Source organism: Echinops telfairi, unplaced genomic scaffold (assembly GCF_000313985.2).
Source record: "Echinops telfairi isolate 266 unplaced genomic scaffold, ASM31398v2 ScPeMD7_8;HRSCAF=38, whole genome shotgun sequence".
NCBI classification, from domain to species: Eukaryota; Metazoa; Chordata; class Mammalia; order Afrosoricida; family Tenrecidae; genus Echinops; species Echinops telfairi.
Window position 1 is genome coordinate 3,513,869 of NW_022103905.1, and position 13,650 is coordinate 3,527,518.

At 41.2% G+C, this 13,650-nt stretch overlaps 1 protein-coding gene across 2 annotated transcripts in view; it reads left to right on the forward strand.

Annotated features, from left to right (window-relative positions):
• Positions 1 to 6,054, forward strand: part of BLOC1S6 (biogenesis of lysosomal organelles complex 1 subunit 6) — an 18,417-nt gene extending 12,363 nt beyond the window's left edge. For both annotated transcript variants that reach the window (XM_004709410.2, XM_045286524.1), the window contains exons 4-5: positions 3,445 to 3,531; positions 3,936 to 6,054. In XM_004709410.2, the coding sequence (XP_004709467.1) occupies positions 3,445 to 3,531; positions 3,936 to 4,055 (207 nt within the window). In that variant the 3' untranslated portion in view covers positions 4,056 to 6,054. The remainder of the gene's footprint in view (positions 1 to 3,444; positions 3,532 to 3,935) is intronic.
• The last annotated feature ends 7,596 nt before the right edge of the window (positions 6,055 to 13,650 follow it).

Here is a 13,650-nt window from a genome sequence, read left to right on the forward strand (position 1 = left end):
CGTGGCGGGATCAGATCAGGCGCAATTCCCACACTGTGGCTAAATGACTAGTTTTAAGGGGATAGTTTTGATTTGACGTTTAAAGATGTGGCAGGGAATTAGTTCCAGGACATGTATCTCTGGAAAGTCTATTCATTAGAATATGAAATTCTGTTCTGCCCCCTTTCGATCTAGATTCCTAAATACCAACTGGGATAAAAATATTCAGTAATGGTAGCCAGGTACATGCCTTCCACTTTCTTGGCAAAGGACGCAGTTGTTCATGGAAGCCAATAGCCACATTTCTATTTCCTCCACCTCTGTCTGATGCTCCTTCCTCTGTTGTTCCAGGCAATTCGAGACCAGTCATTATGCTTTGAATAGCTGCTTGCACGCTTTTAAGAACCCAGTGCTATGCATCAAACGAACAGACATGCTCAACAACCTATTAGGTCATTTAAGTGGAATGTCCCTTGAAACCATGACGCTAACCTTCCAGACCAAGGAACTAAATCCCATGAAGTGTTTGGTTGTACATTAGCAGCCTCAATAGCGGCTTTTTTCTTTTTTTTTTTGGTCATTGTCAATATATCTATTCTGTCACTTTTACTGAGTCACCTTTTTAAAGGTGTTTACAACTTATTGGCAACAGTTAGCACTACCTGCAATATGATTTCTCCATCACCATTAACCAGAAAAGTCAGTGCTCCATAAACAATGGCCCTCCGTTTCCCCGCCTCTCTTGGTCTCGCTATATTAGTCTGTTCTTGTCTTTTCATATAATGGAGGTCATGTAATATTTGTCCTTTTGTGAATGACTTATTTCCTTCCCCAGCGTAATGTCTTAAAGCGCCATCCATAATGTAGTGTGAGAAGGAAATGATAACACTTTATTTTGAGAAACAGCATTAAAAAGAAAAGAACTCATGGCACCCTTTCTCCACCCCTTGCACGCTGGGCATGGTTTGTTCTACAAAAGGACTGGCATTGGGCTGCTATTGTTAGCTATTGGGTTGGTTCTGCCTCATGGCAACCCCATGTTTGCTGCGTAGAACTTTCCGCGGGGTTTCTGGGGCTGTGATCTTTCAGACACAGGCTTGTCTTCTGAGGCACCTCTGGGTGCGTTCAAATCAGCAACATTTCCACTAGCAGTTGATTGCTTAACTGTTGGTATAGCCCAAGGGCTCCTTTCATTGGGAAAATGTGTCTGAAGGGAGTATTCGTTTTATACCAAGCAAAAGCAAAGCCCATTTTCTCTAGCATTGGACAGAGGCCTGTGGTATCTGTGAGTTCTTCCACTCAGTAGTATCTGACTTCCTATGAAGGAGGTACATGAAGCTACACCAGCCTACATTTGTTTTCCCCACTGAGCTCCTGTTGTAGCAGAATACATATTTGTCCAGTGGATGAACCTTGAATAGATGAACCAAACAGAATGTCATATTGTTTATTCACTGTGAGGGTGCAAGAACTAAGTTTCTCTCTTCTTTCATCTCGCAGCCCAAGAGTAGTCTAGATGTCAGCTAGGAATATAAGGTCCAGAGGTATATAAAGAGGGTCTCTAATCTTTAGAGTTCATCAAACCATGGCTTTACTTCCAGCCATGTTGTTGTTGTTGTTGTTGTTAGGTACCATTGAGTCAGTTCAGCTCATTGTGACCTTGCGTACAATGGAACAAAACACTGCCCAGTCCTGCACGGTCCTCACCGTTGTTCTTGTGCCTGCAACCATGTTAAAGTCACTGCCTCCCTCCATCTAGTGGAGGGCCTGCCTCCTCCTGTGGCCCCTCTGCGTTACCAGGCAGGATGCCCTTCTCCCGGTCTCTCCTGACAACGTGTCCCGTGTATGTCAGACCACATCTTGCCATCGTTGCCTCTGGAAGCACTCTGGCCTTCCATCTTGCAGACAGACTTGTGTATCCTTTTGGCAGCCGTGGTACTGTCAGTGTTCTTTGCTGGCACCACCACTCAGACGCTTCACTGCTTCTTCAGTCTTCCGTGTTCACTTCCCGTCTTCATGTGCATGTGAAGTGATTGAGAATACCATGGCTTGGGTCAGCTCACCTTAGTCCTCGAAGCAGCCTTATTGAGGTTGTTAATCTTTCTACTGAGATGCTTCTCATTTCTTCTCTCTCCATTACTTTACCCGAGATTGTGGTGACTTTGTTTTGCTTCTCTCCTTCCTCCTTAGACCTCTAGATCATCCTCTTGGGTTCCCGTGATAAGTGGCTTCACGTTAGGCTATGGAGGCCAGCTGACATGTAGAGTCCACGCTTAGAGCTCCTTGGGAAGAGAGTGTCTTCAGAGAGACTGTCTGCCTGGTCAGGTTTCAAAAGCCCCAGGAGTATGATTGGCGTGGGCCACAGGTCCCCTAGGTCTTTGGCCACAGCTTGGTTCTTCTTGATGGACAGAGACTCTTCCCTTAAACTGCCCTTTGGACATTGGCTCGATCTCTCCTTGTAAGGATCGAAGTGTGCTTTTCTTGAATGGAACTAGTCGTGTTATTAGATGATTTTACTGAAATTTTAGGGTGATATTGCAGATTTTAAAGCAAAATGTATGTATGCAATATAATATAAATGACAGTTATCTCATCAGTAACTTTAAAAAACTACAATTTAAATTGTTTTCAGTAAGTTTGTACATACTAGCTTTTCATTTAACATTTTTTTTAACAATTTCTATACAACTCAATGATGTTGGTAACATTTTTGTTCAATCCAAAAGAAGGCAGAAAATAATCAAAAATAGAACTAAGGATGGTTTAAAAGGGAAAACAAATGATAAGGTGTTAAATTTTAACCAAACTATATCTGTAATAACTCACTTTCTGATGTACTCTATCTGTAGGCAGGGTATACAATGAAGGCTTAATCCCCATGGGTCTCTGCAAATAGAATTTGGGATTTTACCATCATCCATAGCCCTCTGCAAACGTGGTGCTCAGAATTTATACACGTCCCTTCTCTGATCTTGGATTTTGCTTTTTATAATCCTTGGATCATGCATAGGTGTGCTTCTTCTGGCTGGGCTTAGCCGTCACCTCACTGAGATGGCTTCTTGTTTCAAACAAGCTTTTCAGACCCCAGATGCTGTTCCCTGTGATTTCTTTACCACACTGCCCTATAGCACCCTTGTCTTCAGTGATCCCTTTTAGTATTGAGTGGGGCTGTATCATAAGAACGGATTGATCTTAGACTAGGGCTCACAGTTCAGTATGGCCACAAAATCCATTCTTATAGCTAAGGTTGTAACTTAAAAGAAAAATCCGAACCAAATTGTCATTAGGGTTTTTAGCAATTCTGCTAATGGTTTAAATTAAATTTGAATTTTAGAATTAAAATATAGAGAAAGGTTTTTTTAAAATAAGATCAACAGGCATAATGAGCATATTTACTGACTTATTTATCTATTTTGATATTTCAGCGTGTTTTAACTGAATATTCATTTCCTTTTTCATTTTAAGTTCACTGAAGCTAAACACTATCATACTAAGTTGGTGAATATAAGAAAAGAAATGCTGATGCTTCATGAAAAGACATCCAAGTTAAAAGTGAGTTGAAAAATTCTTCTATCACATTCGTTATAGAAGCAGAGCTCTGTGTGTCTTTTTGTGTGTGTCCATATGTAATGACATGCTTAGTTCATGGCACACGATTTCCTCTTATGATCTGTCTTTCATTGAATTTCACTCCAGGCTTTCTAATAGCTGGGCTGATTGGCTCATAGTCTCTGGTTATGTAGTTATAATTCCCATCTAATGAGAGTTTGGAGTAACTTTTCCCCCCTTAATCAAGAGGACCTTAGAGGACCTAACAAGTTACGTATTAAATTTACTAATATGTACTGATTACTTTAAAGTGAACTGCTATTGCTTTTAACTTTGGCCATAAGGTGTAGCACTTGACTGTTGGCTCAGTTTTATTTATGTCTTTATTTTTATGTGTTTTGACACAGAAAAGAGCACTAAAGCTGCAGCAGAAAAGGCAGAAAGAAGAGTTGGACAAGGAACAGCAGCGAGAGAAGGAATTTGAAAGAGAAAAACAGCTAACTGCCAAACCCGCTAAAAGGACGTGAAAAGTCGGTGCCACTTGATGTACTTCCGTCCTTCTCCCGTCTCGTCCGTGGGTTAGGAAGACCGGGGCGTGATCGGAGATAAGGGCGTGCCTGAGACTGTTGTTAGGTTTTGAAATCCTTTCCCCAGGATTACTGTGTCCTTAGCTTTATTTCAGCTATTTCTCAGTAGGAAGCCTATAATATTACTTGGTTTTGATATTTCTGTGTAATGTTTATAAAAACATAATTAAAAATGTTTTTGTTTTGACCATGAATCATTTATATGCTGGGAAATGGTCTGATTGTTAAAATAATCTAGACTGTAAGCGGTTGAAAATTAGTGTACAGTTTTTAGCTTAGTAGGTATACATTTTAAAGTGTCAGTTTCTTATCTTATGAAGTGATTTGCCTTTCTGGCAATACAATGCTGTGTTTTGGTAATCGCCTCTTCATTGCTTGGTCAGGAAGTTAGGACTACTAGTTAGCCAAGAGGCGGCATAAGCTTTTGTGAAGAACATGATAGAAAAGTGTGTTGATGTGGGCAAAAAAGGCATCGCAGAGCGGGAGCTGACCGCAGACACGCTCCCAGCTGGGTGCGCCCTCTTGCTGCTGGGGAGTTCTTCAGGAGCTTCTGGGTTCGAGGTTGGTTGTGCACGTAGCGGAGGTTTGGGAGGCTACGGAGCATCCCACGCACTTAATAGGGAGCACAGTCTCTCGTGTTTGCTACATTTGTTTTCTCCACTATTGTATGTAGGAACTTAACATGTGAGGGAAATGTGATATTTTGTTGTAGAATCACAAACGTGTAAAATCAAGTTTGTGGTTTGATTATTATTTTCATACCAGTGGATTTCCAATCCCCATTACACATGGAATGTTTAAAACCTATAAAGGCATGTGATTAGAATGTATATCTTTTATAATCCACAGTACATTTTTGGCAAGCTGGAATCACTACCTCTGATCACATAGGAGGCTAATGATGAGGGAAAGTATTAGATTTAAATTGAGTATCAAACAGTAGTGTGTTTAAAAGCTGAGATCATTTGCTGAAAGAGTCTCTTTAATGGATGGACTATGGCATAACAATTCACTTGATCACAACTGTATATTTAAGGATAATATTTTATTTAAAAGTGCCAAGTGTTGCTCTCAAACACTTGCTTAAACATTAAAGGGCTGGACACCACTCTGAATCATCTCAGTCAAATCAGGAAATTAGGTTATTTTTAAAAGTTTTTCCAAAGTGAATCTGGGGCAACCGAAAGGTGCAGTGGGTTTAGGTTTCCACACCTGGCTGTGTACCATTATTCTCTGGAAGCATCTAAAACTATAGATACTCCCACATCTCAAAATAATTCTGAGTAAGAAATCATTGGTTAAATCGGCAGCTTGTGAGCCATATGCAGCTCTCTGGGTACGTACATGTGGCTCAGATACCTGTGTTTTCGTTTGTTTATAAAAATATATGTATGGCTCTCAAATAATTTTTAAGTTGTTGTAAGGGACAGGATTGGCTTTTCCTTCGCAAAAGTGTATTGAGTGAATGGCAAACCATACATTTTCAGAATTAATATTATGTAAAATTTTAAGCATTTTAACATGTGAAAAATAATAGATATATTGCATTTACTATTTTAAGGCCAATTATCAATCAGTAGTACTGTAACCTTGGTAGTTAACACTTTATAGTTCAACAACATGTAGACACATCTGTACTGAATAAGCCTGAATGGGAATGCTTATATTTAGACTTGTATTTTTTGCATAAAATAGTAAATTTGTGCTCGAGAGACTTCTCTTTTGTTGTTGTTAATGAAAAATAATGCCTTTGTTTCAAACTATTTTGCAAACATACTGAAACTGTATCACAAATGTACTGAAGTAAAATGTTGATATTTTATATTTATTTTGCAGAAGATACCTTGTAAATATGCAAATGTGAATGTACTATAGATTGTGTTCACTGTGAATTTAGTGGATACACACAGTTTATAAATATGCCAATTATACACCTTCATACAAGAGTATTTTTGAACTCAAAGTGATAACTATTTTTTATGTATTTAATTATTTTCAAAAGGTTCTCATCAATTATCAAGTACCATTCCATACCTAGTCAGTCTCCTGTACTCCCATCATGTGTGTTATTTCAAACATTCTCTTCTTTTGCTCTTCTCTCCTACCATTTTCTTAATGTTCTCTATGCATTATCTCACAAAATGACCATCTAATGAAATCCTTTTCAGAAAGTTGATAGAAAGTGTCTTGAAAAAAATTTTCACGGAAATAACCAACTTCCTAGGCTTTGAGAAGAAAACAGCAACTACTACCTTTGTGGTTCTGTAGAAAGTGCATAAGGATTTCTGCATGTGTAACATATAAATAATAGGAATTTCCAAACAATGTTTTTGGGCTAGACAAACTGCTGGGCAGGACCTCTGTGCAGTGCCTTTGGAGAGGCTTGTGTATCTATTTTCCCAAGATTAAGTATTTATTGCCCTATGATTGAATCTATAGATTTCATCAGATTATTTAAAAAAAGGAGTCCAAAGCAGTACTTTTGTTACAGGCATATTCTTCCCCTGGTTCAATATAAATATTGTTGAGAATTTTTTCTTGGTGAGAGGTTGCTCCTCCCACCTATGTACCAACAGAAATGCCATCACCTTCAATGAGGCAATGCTCTTTTTCTTTTCTGTTTTTGTTGTTTGATCCTATTGGGTGGGGTTTTGCAGTCATCAATATTATCAGCTCGCTATGCCTCCCCCCAGCCTCTCTTCTTGTACCCCCAGGGAACCATTACTCCTGTTACTATTTCTAAAGGGCTATCTATCTTGGATTTCATGTACCAGAAGATCTTAAATATACAAGTGGACATTCACAAATCTAACATGATTAATGAAGTAAAACAAAAACCATAGGAATTATTAACTAGAGAATAATTATGTAGTATACTGCACCCGGGATTTTTCTTTTTTTAACATTTTATTAGGGGCTCATACAACTGTTATCCCAATCCATACACACATCAATTGTGTAAAGCGCATTTGTACATCGTTTCTCAAAACATTTTCTCTCCACTAAATCCCTGACATTAGGTCCTCATTTTCCCCTCCCTCCCCGCTCCCCACTCCCTCATGAGCCCTTGATAGTTTATAAATGGGTATTTTGTCATATCTTGCCCTGTCTGACGTCTGCCTTCACCCACTTTTCGGTTGTCTGTCCCCCAGGGAGGAGGTCACACACAGTTCAGTATAATCGTTTCCCTCTTTCTTACCCATTCTCCCTTTACCCTCCCTGTTTGCCACTCACACCACTGGTCCTATAGGGCTCATCCGTCCTGGATTCCCTGTATTTTCAGTTCCTATCTGTACCAGTGTACATCCTCTGGTCTAGCCAGACTTGCAAGATCGAATTTGAGTCATGGTAGTGGGCACCCGGGATTTTTCATCCCTTCCCCGTGACCCTTCTGAGAGGGACTGTCCAATTATCTTACAAGTGGGTTTGGGGTCTCTAATACATGGCCCTTCACATCAATTTGGTTGCTTGTTTTTAAACTTCTGATACCTATTCCTGTTGACACTTCATGATCATACAGGCTGGTGTGCTTCTTCCATCTGGACTTTGTTGCTTCCTTGCTAGAGAGCTGCTTGTTTAACTATAAGCCTTTAAGACCCCAGGCACTATACCTTTTAATAGCTGGGCACCATCAGCTTTCTTCACCACATTTGCTTATGCACCCCTTTTGTCTTCAATCGTGACAGGAAGGTGTACAGTGCTGCATTATTAGAACAAACAATTCTTAAACTGAGGTAAGATTTAAGTAGAGGCCCACAGTCCATCTGCTTCCTTGTTACATTTACCTATATTTACATACATAAATACACACATTTTTTCTTTCCTTCTACCCCACTATTATTTTTACCTGTTGTTCACCTCCCAGTAACTCCTTTCAGATACAATTCAATTGATTAAACTTGACTAGAAAAGCTTATCTTTCTCATCAATTTTAGAACACAGTGTTTCACTGTTGGCTTCCCCTCACTTACCCCACCCCTCCCGTGGCCCCAGGAACTGTCAGCCCAATCGCCGCCTCCATAAGATTGCTAACCCTGCATCTCTTGTAGATCAAAAAGAATAACTAAACATACAAGACTAACGGGGATCTTGGCATAGAGCAGATTAATCTCTGTTAAATAGAAGGATATACTATGTCCCATCAGCCCTGTCCCTCTTTCTTCCAGACAGCTGCATATCCCAGGTCCCATTTACCTAACAACTCATACAACCTTTTTGTCTTCAGCAGCGTTTGTGTCCGAAAGGTGAGCATCCTAAATGTCCTCATTGCTAGTCCTACTGTCAGGTATGAGGCAGGCTAGTGCCTCCCCCCTACCCCCCATTATTCCTTTAGACTTTAAGTGTGGCTCCCATGTGAGTAACCCACCACCAGTTCAGGTGGGGTGCCAAGTGCTGCCCCTCAAGTGTCAGAAGTCTACAGTTGGGATTTCTCAGGGACTTCGTGCCTTCACTCCCGTTACTGGTCTGTTCCGTTTTCCTCTTGGTTTGCCCCCATGCAGCTGGTTCAGACCAGCTGCTCTCCCTGAATTACATCTTCAGAGCTGCCCTCTGCAGCACTGTCATCTAGGGAGTGGACATCGCTCCTTGAACTGAGGCCAGCCCTGCAGTCACCTCTGGGAATGAGCTTCTCCGAGCAGGAACATCGCCCTCAAAGATTGGCACACTGGATTGAGGTCTAATCTTGCTTTCCCTTTCTTGTGGAGATATAAACAATCACCTCCCCTTGGATTGGTTAGGTCCCTGACACCCTGTTGCTGTCATTTTTCTTCCCCCTCCCCTCTGTGGGCCTTTCAGCACAGGTGCTACCTGCATCTGTTTTTGATGGCATATGAATCATTGGGTTTAGTCTGGCTCATGTCAGAATATCTGGTCCACAGCCCAGGCAATGTGTGTTGTGTGTATTTTCCCTTATGCATGTTCTGCAGTTTGAACTTATCTCAATGGACTCATGTTGTACTTGACCTTTTGTGTTTGGCTAACCACTCAGCATAATATCCCCAACTTTTCCCACAATGTGGCATGCATTTTCCCCTCTAGGTGATCACTGAGTTTGTGCTCCCAGTGGTGTCACCTGGGAAGGTTGTCTTTGGTCACAGTGAATTTTTTTGTAAAAGCAATTTGGCTCAAACCTCGTTTTTTTGTGTTGGCCTATTAAAGAGAACAGCATGCAGCTATGAAATTTTGTTTCCTGCTCAGAAGTGCTGCAGAAACAGTGGTGATGTTGAGCACAGCTTGCAAGAACAGCACTATGGGAAAAACTCAAGTGTACGAGTGATTTTCTTGTTTCAAAAAGGTGAAATGTCAAACCTAGTTCTAAGGACATCTTTCAACTTCCTGTTTACCTTCAAGCCTTTAATACCCCAGATGCTATATATTTTTTTCACCTGTTTTATGATTTTTTAAATCGTTTCATTAGGGGCTCATAGAAGCTATCTTTTGATAGCCGGGCACCATCAGCTTTCTTCGCCACATTTGCTTATGCACCCGTTTGTCTTCAGTGATCGTATCAGGAAGGTGAGCACACAGTGATATAATTTTTTGTTCTTTGATGCCTGATAACTGATCCCTTTGGCACCTCGTGATCACACAGGCTGATGTGTTCTTCTATGTGGGCTTTGTTGCTTCTGAGCTAGATGGTCGCTTGTTTACCTTCAAGCTTTTAAGACCCCAGATGCTATATCTTTTGATAGCTGGGCACCATCAGCTTTCTTCACCACATTTGCTTATTCACCCGCTTTGCCTTCAGCGGTTGTGTTGGGAAGGTGAGCATCATAGAATGCCAATTTAATAGAAGAACGTATTCTTGCATTGAGGGAGTACTTGAGTGGAGGCCCAGTGTCCTTCTGCTACCTTAATACTAAACCTATAAATATATGCACACAGATCTATTTCCTCATATATAAATATATTTGCATATGTACATGTCTTTATCTAGACCTCTATAAATGCCCTTTGCCTCCCAGCTCTTTGCTCTACTTCCCTTGACTTTCCTCCTGTCCCACTATCATGCTCAGTTCCCACCAGGGTTTCAGCAATTCCTCTTGGTTACATTACCCTTAATCATGCCCTACCAGGCCTCCCACACCCACCTCACCACCAGTTTGGATCACTTGTTTCCTTGTCCCTGGGTTTGTTAACACCACGTCCTTTTCCCCAACCTCCCCTTCTCCCAGGCATCTATCAACTTCCTGAACAGACAAAAATGTCAACAAAATTCATGCACTTGTGCTTGAAGACCGATGAAGGACCATTGAAGAGATGGGGAAGTTATCAGGTCAAACTGTTCATAAAGCTTTCTATTTAGAGGTTCTGCAAAACAGTGTGTGACAAAAACACAGCCTGATTTGCGGCACACTGGGGATTGGTCTTGCCACCTCCACATTGCACCTGCTCATGCAGCCATCTCAGGTGTACCAGTTTTTGGCAAAAAACAGAATGCCTCTTTTGCCCCACTCACCTGTCACCTGACCCAGCTCCTTGCGAGTTCTTTTTGTTTCCATGAATAAAGGGGCACATGAAAGGACGGCTATTTGACAACGTGGAAGAAGTGAAGAAAAAACAAGGGAAGTTGTGGCGGTTACATAATTGGTCAACTTGAGTGAAGATGTGGAGTCTAACCTGTCAATCAGGTCATAGCCACTGATGTGTCTGTGGGCATGGCTTTCTCCTGAGGATTCTGGGAACGCTTGTCTTCCTCTGTGGAGATGGAACACACTCTCTCTCTTTCACCTTCCTGATGACAAGCCACATGGAGCCATGCTGATGGCAGCCAGAGGCCTGGAGATGCTCCCACTGCCACTGGATCCACAAAACTTTCCACCCATTGTTCTGTGGTCTTCCTGCATTCGCATCATTGCATGTGTTGTAGGACTCTAACAGGAATTTATAGACTGGTATCGGATATATGGGTTAATATTGGATTTATGGACTTGATCTGGACTGGGCTGAGATGTTTTCTTAATATACAATTACTCCTTTATATAAAGCTCTTTCTACACACTTATGAGTGCCCCTGGATTTGCTTCTCTAGTCAACCCTGACAATCCCAGAAGTGGTGCCAGCCACGCAAACAAATGAATTTGAAAAATGTTTTGAAGAATGGAATCACTGATTTGACAAATATATTACATGTAACAGACAGTACTTAGAAAGTGATTAGGTTGTTTTGTTAAAAACTTTTATTGACTTTGAAAAAATAATGGATTTTTGGGGGTACCCTCATATCTATCAGGTCGAGTTTTCTGGTTGTAGTGTTTAGTTCTGTAGCCTCTTTGTTTAGCATCTTTCCCATTGATCTGTCTTTCTTGGAGTGAGGTGGATAGAAGTTACCCCCTATGATTGTCAAAACTGTGATTTATGTTTTCATCCTTTGAAGGATTTGGCTGATGAATTTTGTGGGTCTCTTGTTGGGCATGTATGTTTACTATGTTAACTGGCTCTTGGTCTACTAATCCCTTAAGCATTATATAGTGCACATACTTATCTCTTGTTATGTCCTGTACCTTGAGATTGTTTTTGTCAGAGTAGAATGGCAACTCCTGCTCTTTTTAGATTGCCATTCACTTGATATACTTTTTGCCATCCTTTGATCCTCAACCGGTTTTTGTCTGTGAACTTGAGATGTGTCTCTTGCAGACAACAGATTGATGGGTTTTGTTTCCTAATCCAGTATGCCAATCATTGTCTTGTAATAGGTGAATTTAGACCATTGATATTCATAGTAATAACACCCAACTGTATTTTTTTGCTGCCATCTTGGACCTTTTGTGTTAGATATTTTCCTATATCCCTCCTTAGCTGTGTTTTGTGTATGAGTGGGAGATTCATTCTTGCCTTCTTTTCTCCACTGGGTCACCGGGGTCTTGGGCATTACTCTCAGTGCAATGACTTTTAGATGGCATTACCTTATGTGGTGGTCTCATGTTTGTTTTCTGTAGATGTTAGTCTTCTGTCCAAAGTGAGTTGGAGAGTGATTTTTATAGTGCTGGATTCTTTTTAACTTATTCTCTAAATTTTTCCTTTTCTGAGAAAACTTTTACTTCCCCTTCTATTTTTATAGAGTTTGGTGGGATAGAAGTTTCTTGGGTTACAGTTATCCTATTTCAACTGTTGGAAGATGCTACTCCATTCTGTACTCTTATTCATGGTTTTTGCTGTTAAGTTTGAGCATATTCTTATCTGATTACCCTTATAGGTAGGTGCATTTTTTTCCTCTAGCTGCTTTTATAATTTTCTCCTTTACCTCAAATTTGGATAATTTGACTACTATATTCCTTAGTTTGTTCTTCCTGGGATTCCATTTAGTTGGTTTCCTCTCTGCTTGCTGGATGATTGTTGAATCTTCATTATATTGGGGACATTTTCTTCCAGGAATTCCCTTGCTATTTTGTCTGTTTTCTTCATTATGTCTTGCTCTGGTATCCCAATTATTCGAATATTGTTTCTCTTCACATTGTTCTCAAGTTTTCTTCAGCTTCTTTACTTATCTTGTTTGATTGTATTTCACATTGATTGAATTCTGTGTGGGTCACTTTGAGATGACTGATTCTGTTCTCTGCTTCTACCAGCCTGTTGGTGATGACTTTTACCATGTTCTTTGTTTCTGCTGCATCATCCCTTAATTTTTTAAATTTCCTTTTGGTATGTGGACTCTATCCTTTTTATGATTTCATCCTTTTTCTGTATCAATTCCTCATATCATATATGACTGAAAAGAATTCTGAAGATTCATTTCTGTGGTGGTGCAAAGTCTGCTTCTTCTATGCATGTTGCTTAGGTTCAGGACCTCTTTGGCCATTGCGTTTGTTTCTCTTGCTTTCTTGTAGTGGTTGTTGATGTGGTTGTTGTCTGCATGTTATTTTGATGGAGTTTGGTGCCATTTGCCCGGGAGTCCAGGAGCCCTGTGTTTTCTTTCTAGAGGCTAGTAAGAATGATTTTAAGGACTACCTGGATCCAGCTGCACTGTGGGATCGAGCTGCGTCTCTGTCTCCCTTGGATTGACTCTCTCCCTAGACACCAATGGTTATCTATTTAGAGTGCGGGTGGCTCTCTCAGCTAGCATGGGTGGGATGGTGGAGGGAAGCGAGGGTGGTACTGGGCAGGCCAATTGCACACAGCATGGACCTGTGCTCATGGGTCATAAGGTGGGAGGTGTAGGGAGGGAGCTACTCAAGGGACATGGGTACAGGCTGGCCACAAGCGCCTATCATGAGCAGCAGCAGCATCATGCTGGTTGTCAGCAACAAGGGAGGCACTGGGCATGCCAATTGCATGCAGGCAGACCAGTATTCATGAGCTGGAACAGGGCAGGGAGTGACTCGGGACCTGGGCACAAGCTGGGCACTGGTTGGAGCAGCCACTCCAGGCCAGTCTCAAGCTGCAAGGGAGGCATGGGCAGGCCGAGTGCATGCCGGTGGACTGTCATTCTCGGGCCTCAGCAGGGGAGGGATCAACTCAGGGGACCTAGGCTCAGAAGGTTATGGGGATCTGTATTTAGTTGGTAAGTTGATGGAGAATAGGCTTAAGGCAATGCTTT